The sequence below is a fragment of the Oryctolagus cuniculus genome, chromosome 21 (assembly GCF_964237555.1).
Source record: "Oryctolagus cuniculus chromosome 21, mOryCun1.1, whole genome shotgun sequence".
Taxonomy (NCBI): domain Eukaryota; kingdom Metazoa; phylum Chordata; class Mammalia; order Lagomorpha; family Leporidae; genus Oryctolagus; species Oryctolagus cuniculus.
This window is the reverse complement of record NC_091452.1, coordinates 29737319-29761180: the sequence shown is the minus strand read 5'-3', so window position 1 is coordinate 29761180 and position 23862 is coordinate 29737319. Positions and strand designations below refer to the sequence as shown.

Below are 23862 nucleotides of genomic sequence, written 5' to 3'. Positions count from 1 at the left end.
GTGCCTGTTGTGAGCCCCAGCTGCTCTTGCTTCCCATCCAGCTGTTCCTGATGTGCACCTGTGGAGGCAGCAAGCGATGACTCAGGAACTGGGGCCCTGAGAGACCCGGATGCAGTTCCAGGCTGACTTAGGCCTGGTCCAGCCCCATCTGTTGTGGGCATGTGGGGAATGAATCAGTGGATTTAAGATGTCTCTCTGCCTTCAAACAAAATGAAAATCTTTTAAATAAATAAATTTTATAAAAGGAAAAGTAGAACAGGCATGGTGGCTCAGTGGGTTAACCCACTGCTTGGGATACCTGCATCCCATAACAGAGTGCTGGTTCGAGTCCCGGCTACTCTGCTTCCAATCCAGCTGCCTGCTAATGTGATCCTGGGATGCAGTAGGTTATGGCTCAAGTAGTTACGTCTCTGCCTGGGGCCGGCGCCGTGGCTCACTAGGTTAATCCTCCGCCTGCGGTGCCGGCATCCCGTATAGGCACCAGGTTCTAGTCCTGGTTACTCCTCTTCCAGTTCAGCTCTCTGCTGTGGCCCGGGAGGGCAGTGGAGGATGGCCTAGGTCCTTGGGTCCCTGCACCCGCGTGGGAGACCAGGAGGAAGCACCTGGCTTCGGATCGGCGCAGCGCTGGCCGTGGCGGCCATTTGGGGAGTGAACCAACGGAAAGAAGACCTCTCTCTCTCTCGCTCTCACTAACTCTGTCAAATTAAAAAGAAAAATAAATAAATTTAAGATGATCCGTAAGAATCGAAAAAAATCTGACAATTTTTCCGAAGTCCACCAAAGCGGGCACTCGATCCCACCCCACCCCATCTTCTGGGAGTAGGGGGTACCCTCCCGCTCCTGTGGCCCGGACACTCATTCCTTCTCACTAAAAGCAGCGATCAAACCCTGCCGGTCTCCTGAGTGCTGAACGGGAATGGCTTTCCTGCTGGGAGAAAAGAGAGCAGGGTGCCAGGACTGGGTCCACAGGGATGTAGACCTCTGGGAGGCGGCCATGTCTGCAAAGACCGAACGAGGAGCCTGGAGGCGAACAGCCTAGGCTGCCTGGGGAGCGGGTGGACAGCCCACTTCCTCCTGCTCCAGTCAATCGCACACCTGGGGCTTGGGTGCCCGGCAACGCCCCAAGCTCCACCACAGCGCTTCCGCCCTCACCGTCCGAGGATGCCCCCGGAAGGCCCCGGGTCTGTGCAGCCGTCGGCCACTCCGCGCCCTTCCCGCCAAACCCACACCCAGTCAGAAGGCGCCACAGATCCGCTGGCCGCGCATCAGCCAATAGGAAGCAGGATCCGGAGCCTTGGCCCGCCTTGAGGGGCTCCGGACCAATGACTGCCCCCCAGCGAATCCGGGGCAGCACGAGGCAGCTCGGGGCGGTTGGGCGCGCGTGCGCCGTGGTGGCTCCGGCGGCAGTTGAAGCCCAGGAGCGGCGTCCGGCGGCAGCGGCGAAGTTCAGCATGGTAGGGTCCCGGGACGGGCCCAGGCCGGCGGGCGCAACAGAGGCGGCCAGAGAGGAGGGTGGGAGAGAAGACCGGGGCAGGGCGCGGGCGGCCCCGGGCGGCCCCGGTGCTCTCGGGTCTGAGGGCAGCGGTGACCGGATGAAGGCGGATTGTCCTGGGAGTCGGCGGCTGAGCGCCCGCCGCAGCCGGGTGCGAGAGGGAGGGATCTTAGTTTTCACAAGTGATGCCGGGCGCTGATGGAGGCAGGCAGGGTCAGGTGGTCAGTCTCTGGGAGCAGCGGTGGGCTCTGCTTATCCCTGCGCCTAGAGGGCCCGCAGTGCCTTCGTGCCTGCGGCCGGGGCTGTTCCTCCTGTTGGAAGTTTCCACTGAGCGGCCGCTGTGGTGGGCCGCGGTTAGGCCGCCCCGCCTCGGGACTGGCAGCCTCGTGAGCGCCGCTTCCGGGCGTGGCCGCTCCACTGCCGATCCAGCTCCCTGCCCGTGCGCTGGGGAGACAGTGGAAGGTGGCCCAAGGCCTGCCCAGTAGTTCCAGGCCCCTGGCTTCGGCCTGGCCCAGCCCTGGCCATTGCAGCCATTTTGGGAGTGAAGCAGCAGGTGCAAGATCTCGCTCTGATTCTGCCCTTTTCCAGGTCTTTTAAAACAAAAATTCAACTGAGGAGTTCTGAAAAGTTGTATTCTCCATTTTGTGTGAAAGACAAAGATCTTCCATTTGCTGGTTCACTCCCCAGCTGGCCGCGACAAGGCTGCTGGGCCATGCCCGAAGCCTGAAGTTGGAGCCCTGGTGGCAGCCGGTCTCCCACGTGTGCGTCAGGAGACCGAGTACCTGAGCCGTCCCCTGCCGCCTCCCAGGAAGCTGGAGTTGGGAGCAGAGCCAAAACTCAAACCCAGACATTTGGATGTGGGAAGCCAAGTGGCATCTTAACCAGTGTCAAATGCCCACCCTTGAGAAGCTTTTAAAAAGCTTATTCACTGGGGCGGCGCTGAGCATAGCAGGTGAAGCCTCCTCCTGCGGTGCCGGCATCCCATATGGGTGCTGGTTCTGGTCCTGGCTGTTCCAGTTCCGATCCAGCTCTCTGCTGTGGCCTGGGAAAGCAGAAGATGGCCCAAGTCCTTGGGCCCCTGCACCCACTGGGAGACCCAGAAGAAGCTCCTGGCTTTGGATTGGCCCAGTTCCAGCTGTTCTGGCCATTTAGGGAGTGAACCAGCAGATGGAAGACCTCTCTCTTCGCCTCTACCTCTCTGTATAAATAAATAACTCTTTAAAGTAAAAAGTTACTTGTTTAAAAGCAACACACAGGGCTGGCGCCGCGGCTCACTAGGCTAATCCTCCGCCTTGCGGCACCGGCACACCGGGTTCTAGTCCTGGTCGGGGCACCGGATTCTGTCCCGGTTGCCCCTCTTCCAGGCCAGCTCTCTGCTGTGATCAGAGAGTGCAGTGGAGGATGGCCCAAGTGCTTGGGCCCTGCACCCCATGGGAGACCTGGAGAAGCACCTGGCTCCTGCCATCGGATCAGCGCGGTGCACAGCGCACCTGCTGCAGCGGCCATTGGAGGGTGAACCAACGGCAAAGGAAGACCTTTCTCTCTGTCTCTCTCTCTCACTGTCCACTCTGTCAAAAAAAAAAAAAAAAAGTTAAAAACAACACACAGGATCCTAAATAACTACCCAAGTCTGAATAATCCTAGTGTGTCAGCTTGCAACTCAGACAGTCCCAGCAGTGTTCTCTCCATAGCAGAGAAGAGAGACGGAAACGTTCCCTCTGTTAGTTCACTCCCCAGATCGCACAGACAGCCAGGGATGGGGCAGGCCAAGCCCCAGAGCCTGGAACTCAGTCGGGAACTGCCACACGGGTGGCAGGGACCCAGGTACTCGCGCTGTCACTTGGCAGCCTTCCAGGGTGCAGAGGGTGGGAAGCTGGATCGGAGCAGTGTCGCGGGGACTCAAACCAGGAACTCGGTAATGGGTGCGAGCATCCCTTTTAGTAGCACTGTGCCAGAGGCCTGCCCTGGAAATGGTGTTTACTGAGATGAGAGCTTACTAAAGAAATGTACAATTGGGGGCTGAGTGTTTAGCAGTTAAGATGCCGGTTAACAAGCTCGTGTCCCACAACAGAGTAGCAGGTTCTAAACCCAGTTCTGGCTTCTGACTGCTGAGTCCTGACTCGTGCAAACCCTGAGAGGTAACTGGACTCCTGCTGCCCACAGGGGAGATCTGGAGTGAGTTTCTGCTCCTAGGCAGTTGTGGAGTGAACCAGGACATGGGAGTTCACTGTCTCTTTAGTCTCTTTTAAAAACTTATTTGAAATTAGAGTTACTTAGTTGAAACACAGACTTACAGGGAGAGTAGGGGGAAGATAGAGATCTCCCATCCACTGGTTTGCTCCCCAAAAGGCCGCAACAGCCATGGCTGGGCCAGGCGGAAGCCAGGAGCAGTAGCTTCATCCAGGTCTCCTGAGGGAGACAGGAGCCCAAACTTGGGTCATCTTCCACTGCTCTTCCCAGGCTGTTAGCAAGGAGCAGAATCGGAAGTGGAGCAGCTGGGACGGGAGATGTTGCAGGCAGCGGCGTTACCTGCTGTGCCACAGTGCTGGCCCCGGGGATTCATTGGTGATGTCACATGGCCACCGACTTTTAAAATAATGTGATTTTTGTGTGATGGCAGACATTTAGGTTCTAGGGCTAACTCTGGCACTTAATAGCTAGGGTGAGCAAGGATACAAGGGTGACCTAACCATTGTAGAAAATAAAAGTTGAAAAAGCCCTAGAAACTGAAGCGTTATGCACTATGAAAGGGTTTCACATGCCCTATAGCGCAGCTTGCCTGACAATGAGCGAGTTTCACGTTTATGTTCTGGTTCCCAGCGCGAGTGTATCTCTATCCACGTGGGGCAGGCGGGCGTCCAGATCGGCAACGCCTGCTGGGAGTTGTACTGCCTTGAACATGGCATTCAGCCCGACGGTCAGATGCCAAGTGACAAAACCATCGGTGGCGGTGATGACTCGTTCAACACGTTCTTCAGTGAGACGGGGGCGGGCAAGCACGTGCCCAGAGCCGTGTTTGTGGACCTGGAGCCCACGGTGGTCGGTAGGTGCTCGGGCACCGGAGGTGGGACGCCCGGCGTGGGCTCCCTTGCAGAGAGAACGGCTGCAGGAGCCCATGCTGTTGTTGAGTGAGAACCGAAAGGCTCACGATGCACAGTCTGACTGTGCGACTCGGCAGCCCCTGACCCACAGCTGCTCTGCCGGCACATGGTGGGCCGCGGAGAGATGTGCCGGGGGCTGCCTCGGCCTTGGTCAGTGGCTTCTGCAGACCCCGTGTGTGCTGGTTCCCTCCCTGCCGCCGTGCTCTGTGTGCTGGTGCGTGAGTCTTGAGGTGCATCTCCCACATGACAAGGTCAGCGTAGAGCATTCGTGTGGTTCTCCCAGCTTAGAGCCCAAGGTCATGTGAAGGAGAGCTGCCGAGAGATGGGTGTGCCAGGGGACAACAGTGTCACAGCCTGGGGGGCCCAGAGCACCTGGGCAACCCCGACAGGACTGCCCAGCCAAAGCCACACTGACCTGGGCACTGCCCAGTTTTAAATTATTCCTTGAAAGAAAGCGGTCCCCGTGTGAGGGGGGAGAGCTGCTGTCCCTTCACAGCAGCAGGGAACTCTGGGATTCCCTCGGTGAGTTGACTCACCCGCTGAGATCCATGAATTGCATGGGTGGTTTTGCATCACAGACGTTTTCTGAGACACTTGGGCCGTGGGGGCTACAGGGCACAGCATGTGCTGTGTGGAACTAGCAGGGCCGGCCGCGCCGTCTCGGTGAGTACAGCAGGCCCCGCCTCCCTGGTGTCTCTGCAGACGAGGTGCGCACGGGCACGTACAGGCAGCTGTTCCACCCGGAGCAGCTGATCACCGGGAAGGAAGACGCGGCCAACAATTATGCCAGGGGCCACTACACCATCGGCAAGGAGATCGTGGACCTGGTGCTGGACCGCATCCGCAAACTGGTAGGGGGCGCCCTCCTCCCGCACAGCCTTGGGTTGGCAGGGGAGGTCGCTCCCCAAAACTCAGGCCAGGATCAGGAGCCTGACCGAGTCTGCAGAGGCCTCCGCGGAGGGTGCGTGTGGGACTCAGCGTGGGTCTTATCGTGCGCTTCTTTGCTTCTGTTCTAACACGTGTTCACCGCGGATGGCTGTGTCTGTGTTAACTTGCAGAGGCCGAGAGAAGTGAGCCCGCTGGGGGCAGGTGGGCGGCGCGGCCTGCCCGGCCCGCTCACGCTGTGTGGTTTCTTGCAGGCGGACCTGTGCACGGGGCTGCAGGGCTTCCTCATCTTCCACAGCTTTGGGGGCGGCACCGGCTCCGGGTTCGCGTCTCTGCTCATGGAGCGGCTGTCGGTGGACTATGGCAAGAAGTCCAAGCTGGAGTTTGCCATCTACCCAGCGCCGCAGGTTTCCACGGCAGTGGTGGAGCCGTACAACTCCATCCTGACCACCCACACGACCCTGGAACATTCCGACTGTGCCTTCATGGTGGACAATGAAGCCATCTATGACATCTGTCGGCGCAACCTGGACATCGAGCGTCCCACGTACACCAACCTCAACCGCCTAATTGGGCAGATCGTGTCGTCCATCACGGCCTCCCTGTAATTCGACGGGGCCCTGAACGTGGACTTGACGGAGTTCCAGACCAACCTGGTGCCGTACCCCCGCATCCACTTCCCGCTGGCCACCTACGCCCCGGTCATCTCGGCGGAGAAGGCCTACCACGAGCAGCTGTCCGTGGCCGAGATCACCAACGCCTGCTTCGAGCCGGCCAATCAGATGGTGAAGTGCGACCCTCGCCACGGCAAGTACATGGCCTGCTGCATGCTGTACAGGGGCGACGTGGTCCCGAAGGACGTCAACGCGGCCATCGCCACCATCAAGACCAAGCGCACCATCCAGTTTGTGGACTGGTGCCCCACCGGCTTTAAGGTAGGCCTGGTGCCGGGAGGTGTCACCCCGTCAGTGGGCAGCAGACCTCTGGGAGAATGCTGTCCCCACGCCCACACCCCATGGGGAGACTGCAATGACAACCAGTTTAGAAATTAATTCAGTAAATGTCTAATAGAAAGCTAGTCTCTGAGGTGTACTGTGATTAGCAGGCTGCGTGCCCTGACACACCTGGTTTGCATCTTCATGCCCTTTGGTTTTTAACCTTGTCCCCAGTGATTTTCCCCATAGACAAAGCTGTGGATTCCACATTTGTAAGCTCTGATGAGTTCCAGTGTATTGGGGGAGCTTCGAGTTCCAGAATCATTCCGATGGAAAATGACATGAGAAACCCAGAGCAGTGTGTCTGCCTTTTCCCACGTGGAGGGCTGTGCTTCCTCTGATCACACACCACTTGTTAGACGCTCTCAGCCCCCTTCATGACAGCTTGACACAGATGACCTATTTTTTTCTTTCAAGATATGTTTTATGTATTTGAAAGGCAGAGTTGCAGAGAGGCAGAGGCAGAGAGAGAGAGGTCTTCCATCTGCTGGTTCACTCCCCAAATGGCCACAACTGCCAGAGGTGGGCTCTTCCAGAGCCAGGAGCTTCCTCCAGGTCTCCCACATGGGTGCAGGGGCCCCAGGACTTGGGCCATCTGCTGCTTTCCCAGGCACATTAGCAGGAATCTGGATTAGAAGTGGAGCATGGGCTGGCGCTGTGGCGTAGCAGCTAAAGCAGCTGCCTGTAGTGCCAGCGTCTCATATGGGGACCAGTTCAAGTCCCAGCTGCTCCACTTCTGATCCAGCTCTCCGCTGTGGTCTGGGAAAGCAGTGGACGATGCCCCAAGCCCTTGGGCCCCTGCACCCACGTGGGAGAACCGGAAGAAGCTCCTGGCTTCGGGTCAGCACAGCTCCAGCCATTGCAGCCATCTGGGGAGTGAACAAGCGGATGGACGATCTCTCCCTCTCCCTTTCTGTAACTCTGACTTTCAAATAAATAAATAAATCTTTAAAAACAAAAACAAGTGGAGCATCCGGGACTCGAACTAGCGCCCATGATGGGATGCTGGCATCGGGGGGCAGTGGCTTACGCTAAGCCACAATGCCCCCCCCCCCAGCAGAGTCTTAATTGCTATGCCAAGGGCCTGTTCCCAGGGCGCCGTTTTCAACTGGCACACAGTGCCTGTCTTTAGAAGTAAGCCGCCCTTTCTGACTGCTGTGTCCTCCTCCGGCAGGTGGGCATCAACTACCAGCCCCCCACCGTGGTGCCCGGGGGCGACCTGGCCAAGGTGCAGCGGGCCGTGTGCATGCTGAGCAACACCACGGCCATCGCCGAGGCCTGGGCCCGCCTGGACCACAAGTTCGACCTCATGTACGCCAAGCGGGCCTTCGTGCACTGGTACGTGGGCGAAGGCATGGAGGAAGGGGAGTTCTCCGAGGCCCGCGAGGACCTGGCCGCCCTGGAGAAGGATTACGAGGAGGTGGGCGTGGACTCCGTGGAGGCGGAGGCCGAGGAGGGGGAGGAGTACTGAGAACCTGCGGTCCCCTCCCAGTGGGTCACTGCAGGACCTATTTTACCTATTAAAGTTTGGGCACTGAGCCATCGCCTGTCGTGTGCTGTACTCTGACACGCGTGCGTCCAAGCGGGTCTCGGGCAGAGCCGTGCGACTCTACGTGAGCTTCTCCAGCGTGTGTGCCAGTTCGGCCCCTGCGCCCCTCCCGGGACTAGCAACTAGGGGACGGCTTCCTCCGGACTCGGAGCCCGCGCCTCCAGGCCCCGCCCCGTGGGTGGAGCCACGGAGCCCCGCCCCGCGCGTCTCGAGAGGCCCCCGCCCGCCTCCCCTCAAGTCCCCGTCTCCGGCGCCGCCAGGAGCTCAGCACGGTTCTGCGGGCCGGGGGCGGGACCCTCGACTCAGTCAGGGGCCTTCCGGGAGGAGGCCGGGGCCCGTGCCGCAGCCGCTCCATCCGTAACGGGAATTTCAACGGGAGCCCACAGCACTAGCACGGCGCAGGCGCGACGGCCGCCCACGCCCCGCGGCGCGCCCGCTACGCCCTCTTCCGGCGCCGCCCGCTCCCGAGTGTCTACGGTCTCGACTTCCGCCGCGCGCCACCCCTCGCGAGACTTCGGCGGCGCAGCCATGGCGAGACCGTGAGTGCCGCCGACCGGAGTCAAGAACACGGGCTGTGACTGGGTTTGGGCGCGATCGGGCCGGGAGCGGGAGCCCCGACGGGCCAGGGCACCCTGTGCGGGCGGCGGCTGAGAGCGCGAGGCCAGCCGGGGCCCCGACGGCCGCCCGCGACCTAGCTTCCACCTCTCCCCCAGATGCCGCGTCACTGCTCCGCCGCCGGCTGCTGCACACGGGACACGCGCGAGACGCGCAACCGCGGCATCTCCTTCCACAGGTCAGCGCGCGTGCGTGGTGGCGCGCGCGGGGGCTCCCTTGCGCAGGCGCCTGTTGGGGCCGCGCCTTGCGCATGCGCGCCGCACCTTTTTCGGGCCCTGGCGGGATTTGAACTTGCGGGTGGCGCGTGCCAGTCGAAGGCGGTGGGGTGGGGGGTTCCGGAGGGATTGAGGCCAGTGCAGGAGAGATGGACGCGGTGGGGTCCAGCAGGCTTGGGCTCGTTGCTTTCTGGCCCTTCCCTGAGCTCGGCGTCTCGAGGCCTCAGTCGTCGCCATGCCCGGGCGGGCTGGCGCGTACCCCGCCGGTCTCGGCCGCTGCGGGTGCGGCTGTGGGGCCTGCTCTAGCTGCCGGGCACTCATGCACGCACTGGTTGACGGCTTCGCAGACTCCCCAAGAAGGACAACCCGAGGCGAGGCCTGTGGCTGGCCAACTGCCAGCGGCTGGACCCCAGCGGCCAGGGCCTGTGGGACCCGGCATCCGAGTACATCTACTTCTGCTCCAAACACTTCGAAGAGAACTGCTTTGAGCTGGTGGGAATCAGGTGGGCCCCCTGGCCAGGCCCGCGCAGGGCGGGGCGGCCGTGTGTTCCCGAGAGGGTCCCTCCAGCAGCCCGCGTGAGGACCGGCAGGTCCAGGGCCGGAAAGTCCCTCTACCGCCGTGAGCGCTGCCCGGCCCTCCCAGCAGGAATCCCTTGGGGCTGCTGATGGAGTGTTGCAGACACCTCAGTTTCGGGGAGCCGTGCAGGGAAGCCAGGGAAGCGTGGTGTCGCCTTCCACCACCCTCAGCGCCGGGACCGGGCGGTGGGGGGTTGAGGGGCAGCACCCGCTCTCCCGCTCACCAGGCCGCTTCCTCCCCACAGTGGGTACCACAGGCTGAAGGAGGGCGCGGTCCCCACCATCTTTGAGTCTTTTTCCAAGCTGCGCCGCAGCGCCAAGAGCAAAGGGCACGGTTACCCGCCCGGCCCCCCGGACATCGGCAGGCTGCGGCGATGCCGGAAGCGGTAGGTGCGGCGGGCGGAGGCCCGGCAGCCCCGCGGAGCGCACCCCCAGCCCGGCCCGGCTGGCAGGCTGTCTCTCTGTCCCCGCAGCTGCGCCGAAGGCCGGGGGCCCACCACCCCGTTCTCGCCACCCCCGCCGGCCGACGTCAGCTGCTTCCCTGCGGAAGAGGCCTCGGCGCCCGCCACGCTGCCAGCCTCGCCCGCTGGGAGGCTGGAGCCCGGCCTGAGCAGCCCCTTCTCAGACCTGCTGGGCCCGCTGGGCGCCCAGGCGGACGAGGCGGGCTGTAGCGCGCAGCCCTCGCCGCTGGAGCCGCGGCCCGTGTCCCCGTCCGCCTACATGCTGCGCCTGCCGCCCCCTGCCGGCGCCTACATCCAGAACGAGCACAGCTACCAGGTGGGCAGCGCCCTGCTCTGGAAGCGCCGGGCCGAGGCGGCCTTGGACGCCCTGGACAAGGCCCAGCGGCAGCTGCAAGCCTGCAAGCGGCGGGAGCAGCGGCTGCGGCTGCGGCTGACCAAGCTGCAGCAGGAGCGGGCCCGGGAGAAGCGGGCTCAGGCCGACGCCCGGCAGACGCTGAAGGAGCATGTGCAGGACTTCGCCATGCAGCTGGGCAGCAGCATGGCCTGAGGGGGCTGGGGGCGCGGCCGGACGCCGGAATAAAGTGGATTCCAGGAGGTGCTGTTGCCTAGCTCGGTTGGGGCTCAAACACTGGGCCTGCCAGGGGTTCACCCTGGGACCGTGGGTGGGAGCGTCAGAGTGCAGGGCTCACCCATCCCACCCGTCCCACCTGCCACCCAGCTGAAAGCTTTCTGGCCTCAGACACAGTGTTCCAGCTCCAGACGGTCACTTCATTTATTCACAGTCGCGGGGTGGGGGGCAGTGAGGAGCGGGCCTTGCGGATCACCGGATCGTCGTGGGGGTTTGCAAAGCCAGCCCTGGGGAAGGGGGTTGTGATGAGCCTGCCAGGAGTGTGGTGAGACCCGCAGCCTGTGGAAACCGTGGGGCAGCCGGCTCTGTGGCCCGCTAAGGGGGACTCCAAGCTGCCTGCTGCTTCCTCCCCAGCACCCAGCGCCTCTGCAGGCTCCTTCCTGGCTTCATGGCTGCTTCCCTCCCTGCCTGCCAGGGCCTCCTGTCCACCTGCCCACAACCCCCTGGGCGCTATGCAGAGCACAGGCAGAAGAGGAAAGCCCTGCATCTCCCCACGGGGTCCTGCCAGCCAGGAGAGGCACAGTGGTGCCCCCCACTGCCGGACACACTCGCTGGCCTGGCCCCATCACGGCTCGAGTCACACCACACCTGCCCCTCACTGGTCTCTGCTCACAAGCTGCTCCAAGGGTGGCCAGGCCGACTCTAGGGCCACAGTCCTCTCCCCAAAACAGGCAATGGGCCCCAGTGCCTGGATCCACAACACCCAGGCCACAGGGGCAAGGCCCAGCCTCCCAAAGCCACATTGTCTGGTCATCTGTCACCTCCTGTGGCAACCCCCCCAGGGGAGGGTGCCAGGTAGGGAGGGGTCTGCCATACCATCTCCCTGGGACACCTGTTCTTGGAGGGGCGGGGCTCCCTGGCCCAGCAGGTGCAGCTGTCACAAGCACACTGCATGGCCGGCGCAGGCAGGGACAGTCATTGTCCGCACAGGGCAGGGTGCTACAAGCCCTCAGATGTCAGCGCCCAGCTCCGCACACTGCTTGTCGGAGATGTGGGAGGCCAGCGAGTCGATTATGTCCAGGAGCAGCTGCTGGCTCAGCGACCGCAGCGTGGGCAGCTTGGAGACCTGCGGAGGTGGCCGGGAGACAGACACGGGCTCGCAGGCCGGCAGGGGTGGGGGTGGGGCCTCCGAGGACAGGGCGAGGGAGGGCTGGGGTGGGCTGACCTTGGTGAACTGGTGCACAATGATGTGCAGGCAGTGTCGCTTCATGTCCAGCGCCTGCGTCTTGTCGGCTGCCTCCAGGATCTGCCACAGCAGGGACCCTGAGGTGCTGTCTCCTGACCCCCACCCCGACCACCCTCAGTGGGCCCGGGGGGCACTACCTGCAGCACGTTCTGCACCGTCACGTTCATTTCCAGGTTCTGCTTGCAGTAGGCCTGCAGCCGGTTGTTGTAGAAGCCGTAGTAGTAGGGGGCCGCGAACAGGTAGCTGGGGGCTGGTTAAGGAGCCGCCCACCATAGGAGAAGGGACCACATCCTCCCACTCAGACAGTGTGGCTGCCCCCCCATGCATGCCTGGGGCCAGGGCTCCGGCCCACGCCCAGCTCTCTCAATAGGCTGTGAACCACTAGGGCTCAAAGGGTGCACACGAGACCCAACAGATGGGCGCAGAGTTTGAGAAACACATGGCTGGGCCGTCTGCTCAGGTGCCGTCACTGATGATGGGATCTTAGGGGACAGCCCTCTTGTCGTGGCACCTGCCTGTCCCCGGGCCCCTCCACACACCGCAGGCTCAGGGCCGCACAGGAGTGAGGCTCAGGAACCTCTCCTCGTCTGCTCGCCTGCTGCATGGAGCCGTGACTGAGAACCCACCGTCTCTCCTGGCTGCTCCAGGGAGCTCTTGGGAGAGCCCTGGGCAATCCTCCCACGCCAGGCAGCAGGCCCAGGCTGCCCCGCCCCGCCCCTCCCCCCCCCCAGCGGCCCCCGGGGGCACGGGGGTCGTGAGGATGCAGCGAGTCCTCGGGCGGCATGTTCACCTCGCCGTAGTAGATGTAGCGCAGCATGGACTCGAAGGCCTGCCGGCTGGGCACCATCTCCCCGATGGAGATGTTCACCTGCCCCGCCTCGGGCATGAAAGACCGGAACATGGCCTCAAAGTAGCTGCAGGTGCGCAGTGCGCAGGCTCAGGCTGGGCAGCCCAGCGCGCGCAGCAGGGGCCCGCTGCCCTCCCGTCCGCGCCCCCGACCCACCTGGAGCGGGCGGCCAGGATGGCCTTGTGCGCCGGGCGCGGGTGCCCGTCCAGCAGCAGCGTGATGTCACAGAACTCCGCGCCCGCCCCCTCCAGGTACGCCTTCATGTCCTGGATCAGAGATGTGCCTGGGGGGGGGGGGGTGTGGAGGGACCCTGAGCAGGTGCCTCCGAACACCCAGAGCGAAGGGGCAGCCTTGGGTTCCGGCCCCGGGACCCCACGGGCGTCGCCGCCTCCAGCCAGAGGCCTCCGGCTAGGCCAGAAAGAGGTTCGGCCCGGGCTGGCTGGCGGGTCTCCATCTTTCTGCCCCCGGGAACCCCACAGCACACCCACCCCGTCCCTGCCACAGACCGGGCAGGTGCCCCCTCTGGCTCCCCACTCCTCCCCCTCTTCCTTACCGATGTCCCCGGGCTGATCCGAGGGCGCGCGAGGGGGCGGCTGCTGCTTGCGCCGCACGATCTCCACGATGAGCGGGGACGAGAGGCGCTCGAACTCCTTCATCATGATCACCTGGTTGAAGTGCGACTCCTTCACCACGAAGTTCAGGCAGTGCTCCTGGGGCGGACGGGCAGACAGGCAGATCAGCCCAGGGCCCTGGGGCTGGGGTGGGGTGGGGTGTGGCCCGAGCGCGCCCCGCCCCTGCGTGGCCCCGGCCACGCCCCGGGGAGGAGCCGCACCTTGAGCTGGCTCAGCTGCAGCCTGGCGGCGCTCTCGCACACTAGCAGAACGTTCTGCAGGTCCACCGAGGCCTCGATGTACTGCCGGCACAGCTGCTCCAGGCGGCACAGCTGGAAGCCCAGCGCCAGCTTGTACACGTCCATGATGAGCAGCACGTCCTCCACGTGGCCTGCACCCAAGAGCCCCTGAGACCCCGAGGAAGGCAAGGCCAGCGGCGGGGAGGGGGAGGGACCTGGGGCTCCCTTCACGAGTGAGTGTGGATGGGGCAGCCGGGCGGGAACGCGGCAGGGCAGCGAGGGGCCTCAGGTGCCCTCCAGCTGCCTTAATCACGATGCAGACCGCGGCCTCTGAGCCCCGCCTGTATGCAGAGCTGCGGCTGCTGCCCGCGCCCGCCCCCCTTCCCACCCCGCGCCGCCCCCTACCCAGGGCGGACCTTTCCGCGGGTATTTGATCTTGTCGGTGTAGAGAAACTGCATGAGCACCTCGAACGGCCGGGCCTCGGCCTCCCGGATGGCCACGTGCAGCAGAGGCAGCCGGGCCCCAGCCCCAGCCGCACCCGGGGCCTCCCTGGGAGCCGAGGCCGCCTCTTCCTCCAGCTTCTGTGGGGAAAGGGAAAGGGTCCCTGGGGTTGGCACCCGGCACAGCGGTTAAGCCGCTGACAGCCCACATGGGCGCCGGTTCAGGTCCCGGCTGCTCCACTTCCGATCCCGCTCCCTGCAATGCCCCTGGGCAAAGCAGCGGAAGACGGCCCAAGGGCTTAGACTCCTGCCACCCACGTGGGAGCCCGCAAGAAGCTCCTGGCTCCTGGCTTTGGGGAGGCCCAGCTCCAGTCATTGCAGCCATCTGGGAGTGAACCCGCAGATGGAAGACCTCTCTCGCTCCACCTCTGCCTTTCAAATAAATCAATTAAAAAAAAAAAAAAAAGAAAGTGGGGGGATCCCTTCAGAGGCACCCCACGGGCGGTGGGCACCTCACCTGGGCCAGCCGCTCCCGGGCCTGCACAATCTTCCGGCGGAGCCAGCGGCTGCGAGCAGTGACAATGGCCACGTGGCCCTGCACGCACTCCTCCTTCTGTACGGACAACGATGCGCGGCTGAAGGCTCGCGACCCCCGCCCTGGGCGCTTGCTGGGAGGCCGGCTACACCCCGTGGGCACGGCAGGAAAGGCACCCACCTCGCCCAGCACAAACTCCACGTCGCAGAACTGGCGGCTCTCCCACAGCCGCCCGTAGTCCTCGTGCAGCGTGCACTTGGGGTAACAGGAGAACTGCGGGAGGAGACCCCCCCACCCCAGGTCACCAGAGACAGCAGGGCTGGCCATCATGGCTGGCTGGCAGAGAGCAGCCGCCGCCCACCCCACAGGCCCTCCAAGTCTGCCGCAGCCATGGGCCCACACCCCGGGTCACCATAGACAGCAGGGCTGGCCATCATGGCTGGCTGGCAGACAGCAGCTGCCGCCCGAGTCCGCCACAGCCACGGGCCCGCACCAGACCTCTGCCCAGACACCTGTGTGCATGCTGGCCGCACCGCTACGCCCCGAGCTCCTGCAGGAACCTGACCCGGACCCCCTACCCCTCCCAGCCTGGGAAGGGGCCGGCAGTGGCCACTCTGGACCCGGCTCCCCACGCCGGCTCTGCCGTGAGCCCCACCTGGAACCGGTACATCTCCCCGCTGCGGATGTTGTTGTCCACGGTGCCTCCGAAGATGTACATGGCGTCTGAGATGACGGCAGCCGCGTGGAAGAGCCTTCCGCTGGGCAGCTGGGGGCGGGGGCGAGTCAGCAGGGGGCAAGGCACGAGGCACCACGTGCGTGGCCACGACGAGGGGACAGGGCTCCCCAACACAGCACCTGGGTCAGGGGCCCGTGCTGACCCCGGAGGCTGAGCCTGGGCAGGGGCCTCCTTGCTTCTTGGAGCGTTGGTTCCCCCACCTGTGAGCGGGGCTCAGCGGGTGACAGGGCCTGACTGAGGGGCCCGGCCCTTACCTCGGAGGCCAGCTGGGAGGGCTGCTTGGCTGAGGTGGTGCCGAAGTCCAGGCCAAACACATCCCGGGACTTCTTAAAGGCGCCCCGCTCCTCAGACGTCACAGTGGGCGCCTCCTCGGATGCGGACGCCCGCTCTGGCACTTCGGCCCCACTGACCTGGATGGGAGGGGGACACACAGGCTCAGGGCGGCGAGGGGACCAGCCCTGGGCTGAGGGGGGCTTCCCGAGAGAGGCTGGGCATGCAATGTGAAAAGCCTGCAGGCTGCAGGAGGCAGAACAGACAGAGTCAGGGGCCCGAGGGGCAGGCGTCCGGTCCTGGGGTCCCAGGTGTCCTGGCCGTGCTCCTGGGGGCTGTCCAGAGCCCTGGGAGGGCCCTGAGGCTGTGCAGAGCTGGGCAGGGTGGGGGCAGGACGCAAGCCTTTCCTTGGTGTCCAGCGGCTGTTTGGGATGCCCCTGGGAGCCCCCCGCCCCGCCCCGCGCCCGTGACCTGGCAGCGCTCACCTCGCTGTCAGAGCTCGGCTGCACGACTTCCCAGGTCTGGAAGTCCACGTCGTAACAATGTAGCTCGTTGGGCAGTGTGTTGTCGGCGGCCCCCCCAAACACATAGAGGTGACGGTCAAAGGCCACCATGGTGTGCCCATAGCGCCGCTGGGGGGGTGGCGGGGAGCCCCGGAGCAGGTGCTCAGTGGGGATCCGTGTCCACCTGGGGCACAGGATGGGGAACCAGTGCTGGGGCGGGGAGCAGCACTCAGCTCCCCCTGCAGCCTCCCTACAGCAGGCCCCTGCTGGGAAGCCCCCCAGCCCACAGCGCAGCAGCCCTGGCCCCATGGCGCTCGGCCATCAGCCTTGCCCAGGTCCACGCAGCCCACGAAAAGCGTCCTGCCCCGGCCCCCCAGCCATGGAGCAGGCAGCAGGGCCAGGGTGTGTGGGGGGGTGTAGACAGGTGCACTCCCAGGTCACCTTGCCCAGTCAGATGATCCTGCAGCCTAGCCCCTACCTATGATCTCTCTCTCTCTCTCTCTCTCTCTCTCTCTCACACACACACACGGGGGCGGGGGCGGGGGCACCTGCACATACCTGCCCTCGTCTATCTGCTACACACACACACACACACACACACACACACACACACACAAGGGGGGGTGGGGGTGGCGGCAAGGGCGCCTGCACATCCCTGCCCCGTCTATCTGCCCCCCACCCTATGCGCCCGAGTGTCTGGGAGCTCAGCGGGGACGGCCCACCGTGGCTGCACTCACGTCTTGTCCTTGAACTCGAACTGGAAGAGGTTGTTGGTTATCTTAGCGCCACTCTGCCCCGAGAACACGAACATCTTGTCCCGGCACACCGCCACCGGGAAGTTGCAGCAGGAGGGCGGGATCTCGCCGCTCTGCGCCACCTGGCGGGCAGGGCGGGGAGGGCAGGGAGGACGGCTCAGGCTCCGCCCCCACCGCTCACACAACCTCTGCTGGGGGAAGCCTGGCAGAAACGCTTAGGGCCCGATCTCACCCACCTAGCCCGGTCCTCAGATCCTCAGGGTGAGCGAGAAGCAGCGGGAACCGGGCCTTTCTCCAGGCCAGCGGAACCTTGGGACAAACCGGCCGTGCGCAGGGCACAGGACGGCACCGGGCCCTCTGCGCCCCAGCGAGGCTGGCCTAGGCCCCCCGATCCCATGTGTCGCCCATGCCTCTGCCCCTGCCCATCCAAGAAGCCGTGCAGCCTAAAGTTACTGCCACAGGTGCCGCTGGGATCTGCCGAGCAGGCGAAGCAGGAAGTCAGGCAGCCTCGGCCCCACCCCCACCCCAGTCCCCAGCGGCCCTCACCTCCTCCCAGCAGGTGAGCTCCCGGTCCTGGAGGCCAATGGTCCACATATCGTTCAGCCTGCAGTGGGACACAGGATCAGGAGCCCTGCGGACTGGCTGTCCCCTGCCCTACCCCCTCACTCAGCCCGCAGCCCGCTCCGGGTCACTCCATCCAGCGATTCAAGGGACCACGGGCCTGCTGCAGGAAGCCACCCAGCGGCCTTGGCCCCCACCCCCACCCCCGCTGTCTGCCCATCCTCCCTTCCCCTCACACCCCTTCGTGAGAAGACCCCAACAGCTGGGAGTTTGACACCCACCAGGCTCCGCCTCCCCAGCCCCACCCCCCAGGATGCAGGGAGGCCGTACCTGGCATTGCCGTCATAGCCAGCAAAGATCCAGAGCTTGTCGCTGTACACCGTGGCTCCGTGGGCCGACCTGGCAACTGGCAACCTGCAGCACCAGGGGCAAAACCAGGAGTGAGGCTGCACCGGGCAGGACCCGGCCACGAGGTAAGGCAGGGGCAGAGGCGGCTGCCAGGGCCCCAGGCACCTGCCACGCAGGCCTTAAAGACCTCAGCCCAGGGCGCTGGGACCCAGGCGGCAGCTGGGAGAGGAATTCAGTCATCAGTCACCCACCCAGCCCAGCACCCCCTCCCATGGCCACCAGGGGCGCCACAAAGCCACGCCCCCCCCAAGTGGCTAGCAGCTGGGGGCAGGAGTGGGCAGCAAGCGCTGGGGTCCTTGGAGCTCCTGCAAACGCCACAGGGGGCAGTGCACAGGCCCACAGCCACCCAGGACCCCACCAGACCCAGCGACAAGTCTCTCACCGCCCTTCGATTTTCCACTCGGTCCACTGGCCAGTCGCAAACTTGTACTCAAACAGGTCGTTTTTATTCTTCAGGTTAGAATTGGAATAAATGTCCCCAGTGTAGCCCCCTGGTGGCAAGAGTGAGCCACAGTCACTCCCAGAGGCAGAATTTAAGTCTTCAACACCCCCCTACCCCACCCCACCCCACCCCTCCGTGAGTGGAACACAATTTGGCCATCTTTAAAGGGCACCTCCTGGGGCTGGCGCTGTGGCGTAGTGGGTAAAGCCGCCACCGCCGCCTACGATGCCAGCATCCCATATGGGCACCAGTTTGAGTCCCAGCTGCTCCACTTCTGATGCAGCTCCCTGCTAATACATATGGGAAAGCAGTGGAAGATGGCTCAAGTGCTTGGGCCCCTACACCAACGTGGGAAACCAGGATGGAGTTCCAGGCTCCTGGCCTTGACCGGGACCTGCCCGTGCCATTGTGGCCATCTGGGGAGTGGGCCAGCAGATGGAAGGGCTCTCTCTCTGTCCCCTTCCCTTCTCTCTGCTTTTTCAGATAAGTAATTTTTAAGTGCACCTGCTGCCTGCCGGGCTCTGTGGACACACAGCTGAACAGGGCTGTGCTCCCTGCCCAGGCCAGTCCCAGAGGCTCCCAACCTAGCCCCGGGAACCCAGGATGGTTAGGGGAAAGGGGCTCCCAGCCAGTGCAGCAATTCTGAGGGCTCTGGCATCCGGGGCAGGCACCGGCTAAGTGCAGCGGGTGCCCAGATGCCCGAGCCCAGCGCTGGCGGGGGCAGGGCACCCATGGGCCCAGCGCGGGGGTGAGGGCTCCTTACCAAACACGAACATGCTGCTCCCATACACGACGGCCGAGTGGTGGTAGCGGGGTGCTGGTGGGGTCCCTGTGGTGAAGGCCCTGGGGCAGGCACAGGGGTATTGGGTGTCAGCAAGGGGCCGGCCACCCGGACCACACCCCCTGCACATCCCTCCTCCAGCTGGGTATTCTAAAGGTGAAACCTGTCCCATTACAAGACTTTCAGGAAAGCAGCAATAAGGAAAAAACAACAGAACAGGCACCGAAACTCTCTCGGCTCCAGAAAATGGGGATTCTGCAGTCCGCTTTTCCAGCTACACGGGGGAACACGCCTCCGTCCTCACGCTGCTCCCGCACTGGTGGTCTCCGCAGTGCGGGGTCCACGCAGCTGACTGAATGAGGGCACAACTTGCTTATACTGCTGAGCTAGGCCGGCTGCTTTGCTGAGTTTGACCCCTGAGCACAAACACCGGGTTTGCAGGGTGGTCTCTGCAATTCACCTGGAACTACTGGCTGTGCTAGAAAATCGAGTGGTGGAAATGACCCGTGAGCTTCGGCAGCGGCTATGGGTCCCAGGGAACTCGCGTGACCTCCTGCTCGGTCAAAGGGGCGCAAGCGAGGTGCGGGGGGTGTGAGGGGGCCGTGCACATAGCAGGGAGTGCGGTGCACGAGGGCAGCCTGCGTGAGTGCACAGCAGAGCTCGGGGGAGCCCGGCACGTCCTGTGCTCGGGATCCGCATCTCCCCGTTCAAACGTGAGCAACTCCTGCGGAGGGGCCGCTTTGCTGCCGATGGGCACCAATGTGCTGGGCTCAGAGAGGGCAGGCACCCAGCCCAGGACCACACAGCGGGGGAGGCTGGGGCTTCTGTGCTGCCACTGTGGGGACTTCTGGGCCCTATGAGACAGGCAGGGGACAGGAAGTAGCAGCTCCGAGTCAATTCTGGAGGGTCCCATCAAGCTGGTGCCCGCCCCTTCAACGTGCCCCCACATCAAATCCACCCCATTGCAGAGGGGGACTCATGCAGGGAGCCTCAGAGTGGGTCCCTCCTCCTCGCTGCCTCTCTCTGGCTTTCTGTGAAGAGCTGACTCTGGGGGCTGACGCTGTGGCACTGGGGGTAAAGCTGCCTCCTGCAGTGCCAGCATCCCATATGGGCACCGGTTCAAGTCCCAGCTGCTCCACTTCCCATCCAGCTCTCTGCTATCGCCTGGGAAACCAGCAGAAGATGGCCCAAGTCCTTGGGACCCTGCACCCGTGTGGGGGACCTGGAGGAAGCTCCTGGCTCCTGGCTTCGGATCGGCGAAGCTCCAGCCACTGTGGCCATCTGGGGAGTGACCCAGCGGGTGGAAGACCTCTCTCCCTGCCTCTGCGTCTCTGTGACACTGCCTTTCCTATAAGTACCACTGTGCACGGGGAAGAGGGCGGGGTCCCGGCTGCGCACCTGCACCAGGAGCAGTCCTTCACGTCGAAGCGCAGGAGGTCGTTGAGCATCGTCTTCCTGAAATGCAGCGGGAGGCAGGTGGCATTGGCAGGGGGTACGCTGCAGAGCTGCAGACAGGCACTGCACGCAGCCCCGGCAGGGCTGTCTCCTCTGGCTGAGTCGCTGACCCAGTCGGGCACCTGGCCAGAGCCAGGCAACCAGCTAATGCCCGAGGGACGAAAGCGGTACACAGAGGAGACCCTCCCCCTGCTGATGTGGGTACTGGGGCTGCCACACAGGCAAGAGCATGATCCTGACCCCCCAGGAGCCCACCCAGAGGCAGGTGGGAGGGCACGAGACAACCCCCAGGCCAGTCATGGCTTGGAACTCAGAGCAACCTCCAGAACCACAAAGCACCACCAGGAGGTGCCTGTCCTCTCTCATCTCCTTGTGTATGTAGCAACCGGAGCGCGCGTTGTGGCATAATGGGTTAAGCCGCCGCCTGGGCCGCCCACAGCCCGTATCCAGGTGCCTGGGTTCAAGCCCTAATCTCCACTTCAGATCCAGCTTCCCGCTAATGCGCCCTGGGAGGCAGCCGGTGATGGCTCAGGTGCTTGGCTTTCTGCCACCCGCTGTGGAGACCAGATGGAGTTCCCCATCTCCTGGCCTTAGGGGGTAAAAAACGCAACCAGGGTGTTCTCACACCAGGCTCCGCCTTGCTCAGTGTGCACGGTGGAGTGTGTGTGTGTGCTCCCCATCTCCATTTTATAGAAGATGAAACAGCCTGGGAGATAAAAAAGCTGAACTTGAGGCCGGCGCCGCGGCTCACTAGGCTAATCCTCCGCCTGCGGCGCCGGCACACCGGGTTCTAGTCCCGGTTGGGGAGCCGGATTCTGTCCCGGTTGCCCCTCTTCCAGGCCAGCTCTCTGCTGTGGCCAGGGAGTGCAGTGGAGGATGGCCCAGGTGCTTGGGCCCTGCACCCCATGGGAGACCAGGAAAAGCACCTGGCTCCTGGATCCTGCCATCGGATCAGTGCGGTGCGCCGGCTGCGGCGGCCATTGGAGAGTGAACCAACGGCAAAGGAAGACCTTTCTCTCTGTCTCTCTCTCTCTCTCACTGTCCACTCTGCCTGTCAAAAAATAAATAAATAAATAAATAATTAAAAAAAAAAAAAGCTGAACTTGAGGCCACCCCTTCCTGATTCACACCCCAGGAAGCCACCCTTCTTTGGCATACCCAGGGGAAAAAACCACACCCAGGGAAAGACAAGTTTGCATCCTGTTTCTTGGTGTCCCCATTGTTAAACAGAATCCTGGGAGGCCACTGCTTCAGACTGAGCTCCTGCGCTAGGCCAAACCAAAATGGCGTCACTCCTGCTAAACGCCTCGTAAACAGAAAATCAAAGGAAGTGGAGAGATCCCCAAACAGGTGCAGCCGGCACACCTGATTCAGCATCACAACCAAGTCCCCTTCACTGTAACCGTTACCAAAAATGTAAACTGCAGCAACCTACGCCTCACCCAGCAGGGTTCTTGTCTGTTGCTTAGTGCCCTAGCCCCAACCTTATAAAACCCCCTGTTCTACCAGCCAAGGTGGCTGCTCCTCCGAGTTTGTATGATAGAGGTTGTACTGATTTTTGAATTACCAATAAAAGCCAACCGCCTTTTGTCTTTTGACACTTTGTATGTAGCAGCTTACAGAAAGGGCTGGGCTTCTTGCTACACAGTTGCCACACACGAACTGCCTACTAGGCAGAATGGAGGGGTCTATTTCCCACCCACTGCCCTGGGCAGAACACCAACACCTGCTCTGCCCCGGCACTCCCGCTCTCTCCGGCTAACACCCGCGGGCGGGATCTCCCTTCTTTCATCTGTTCAGTGGACAAACCCTGCACTGTCTGGGCTGGGATACAGAGACGCAACGAGCACCAATGTCTATGTGCTACAGGGACCAAGGGAGACAGTGAAGAAGAGCAGGGGAGGGGATGGCTGCCTGTATGCCCAGGTGGCCAGGGAGGGTCTCACTCACAAGGAGCATCATAGGACAGGCAGGGAAGAGCCAGGGCAGTGCACATGCAGTAGGGCAGCCAGCGTGGCCCAGTGCAAGGAGGGGACAGAATGGGGAACGGTGGGGTGGACACAGAGTAGGGGGCTAGGGGCCGGCGCTATGGCGCAGCAGGTTAACACCCTGGCCTGAAGTGCTGGCATCCCATATAGGCGCTGGTTCAAGTTCTGGCTGCTCCTCTTCCAAACCAGCTCTCTGCTATGGCCTGGGAAAGCAGTGGAAGATGGCCCAAGTCCTTGGGCCCCTGCACCCACGTGGGAGACCCTGAAGAAGCTCCTGGCTCCTGTGTTGGGATCAGCTCAGCTCTGGCCCTTGCAGTCATTTGGGGAATGGAAGACCTCTCTCTCTCTCTCTGGCTCTATTTCTCTCTGTAACACTTTCAAATAAATAAAATAATTCTTAAAATAAAAATAAAAAAGATGCTGCTAGGGATGCCTGCATTGTACATCGGAGCACCAGGGTTCAAGTCTCAGCTCTGCTCCTCACTCCAGCTCCCCGCGTGCAAGGGCCCAAGCCCTATCCCACAATGCTTCTCCCTGCCTGGTCCAAATACCCGGATAGTCACAGTCACTCACCCGTTGTCACCACCAAATACATAGATGGCATCTTTATAAGCCACCACCGTGTGTTTGCTCCGGCTGCAAAGAAAGAAAGGGGGATGGCTGGTGAGGCCAGGGTCCTGGGTGGGTGGGTGGGGCACCCAAAGAACAGAACTACGCATGAGGACTGCCACATGACCCAGATAGCAGGTTACAATTGCCAGGATCCAGAGACTTCTAAACCCACCCCTCCCAAAGGACTCTGTACGTGGGCCTCTCTGGACATCCCACGACACGGCACCTAGGGACCCCCTCGACCCGAGACCCACCAGATCAACAGCTCTCGGACTCTGCGCAGGTGTCCCACCCCACCCCGACACCCTCGCCAGCTCCGGACACCGTCCCACGGGCACCATCTCCGTCATCACCACTTCCAGATCGCAGCCCCGGAACACCACGTCTCGGTCTCGCCCCTGGACCCCGCCCTGGGACCCCCTTGAACCCCGCCGCCGTACCGGGCACCCACAAACTCGTCGCAGGGCGGGAGGCGCCGCCAGCGATGCACCGTCTCGAACGGCCCAAAGTTGAGTGTCAGGTACTCGACACTGTCCGAGCAGCTGTGGTCAAAGTCCACGCTTGGGGCTACCTTGGACCGCGCGCCACCGCCCAGGGCCCCGGCCCCGATCGGGCCCCCGGAGCCACCCGGCCCAGCCATCCCGGGTCCCGCCGGGTTGGCCACCGGGGCCGCAGGACTTGCGGCCACCGCCCCGGAGGGACTACATCTCCCGACGGGCCTTGCGCCGACGCGAGCGGCACTTCCTGCCAGCTCCGGGGGTTCGTCGGCCCGCACTTCCCGGCAGGCCTAGCGCTCTGCGTGACGCGACGGGCGAGCGCGGAACCTGGTCTCTGGCCTTGTGGCCAGCGTGTAACCCTCTAGAACGCATTTCTTACGAAATATGGGCGCCAGGGACTGAGGTGTCCCGTCTCCAGTTCCCCCGAGCTTGCTAGGCCCACTCCACCCGCAAACCCATCAGACCGGGATCTCGTTTC

At 63.1% G+C, this 23862-nt stretch overlaps 4 protein-coding genes across 7 annotated transcripts; 3 read left to right on the top strand and 1 right to left on the bottom strand.

Moving 5' to 3' along the window:
* Positions 1-1307: 1307 nt before the first annotated feature.
* Positions 1308-8011, top strand: LOC100349209 (tubulin alpha-3 chain). Its single transcript, XM_002723451.5, has 5 exons — positions 1308-1454; positions 4313-4535; positions 5296-5444; positions 5733-6413; positions 7648-8011. Exons 1-4 carry the CDS (start codon positions 1323-1325, stop codon positions 6084-6086), a joined length of 858 nt encoding a protein of 285 aa, XP_002723497.2. The 5' UTR covers positions 1308-1322; the 3' UTR covers positions 6087-6413; positions 7648-8011.
* LOC138847476 (tubulin alpha chain) lies at positions 6261-7944 on the top strand. Its single transcript, XM_070066296.1, has 2 exons — positions 6261-6413; positions 7648-7944. Exons 1-2 carry the CDS (start codon positions 6261-6263, stop codon positions 7942-7944), a joined length of 450 nt encoding a protein of 149 aa, XP_069922397.1.
* A 210-nt stretch (positions 8012-8221) lies between the features above and the next one.
* THAP7 (THAP domain containing 7) lies at positions 8222-10483 on the top strand. Of its 2 annotated transcripts, XM_002723448.5 has the most exons (5): positions 8231-8561; positions 8736-8815; positions 9200-9355; positions 9674-9814; positions 9902-10483. In XM_002723448.5, the coding sequence occupies exons 2-5, from the start codon at positions 8736-8738 to the stop codon at positions 10434-10436; spliced, it is 912 nt and encodes a 303-aa protein (XP_002723494.1). In that variant the 5' UTR covers positions 8231-8561; the 3' UTR covers positions 10437-10483. The 2 variants fall into 2 exon arrangements, with proteins under 2 accessions (XP_051696993.1, XP_002723494.1); XM_051841033.2 differs by lacking the exon at positions 9200-9355 and having other exon boundaries at positions 8222-8561.
* Positions 10484-10636: 153 nt separating this feature from the next.
* On the bottom strand, positions 10637-23853 carry LZTR1 (leucine zipper like post translational regulator 1). 3 transcript variants are annotated; one of them, XM_008251873.4, is made up of 21 exons: positions 23764-23853; positions 22849-22911; positions 20231-20287; positions 18815-18894; positions 17992-18100; positions 17532-17615; positions 17187-17244; positions 16623-16762; positions 15868-16069; positions 15367-15522; positions 15032-15142; positions 14557-14649; positions 14359-14454; positions 13817-13982; positions 13383-13552; positions 13104-13260; positions 12707-12833; positions 12468-12617; positions 11841-11946; positions 11683-11763; positions 10637-11583 (listed from the first exon to the last, which is right to left on the bottom strand). In XM_008251873.4, exons 3-21 carry the CDS (start codon positions 20278-20280, stop codon positions 11467-11469), a joined length of 2253 nt encoding a protein of 750 aa, XP_008250095.1. In that variant the 5' UTR covers positions 20281-20287; positions 22849-22911; positions 23764-23853; the 3' UTR covers positions 10637-11466. The 3 variants fall into 3 exon arrangements, with proteins under 3 accessions (XP_008250095.1, XP_002723493.1, XP_051696984.1); XM_002723447.5 differs by lacking the exon at positions 23764-23853 and adding an exon at positions 23328-23629; XM_051841024.2 differs by lacking the exons at positions 14359-14454; positions 23764-23853 and adding an exon at positions 23328-23629.
* Between the last annotated feature and the right edge of the window lie 9 nt (positions 23854-23862).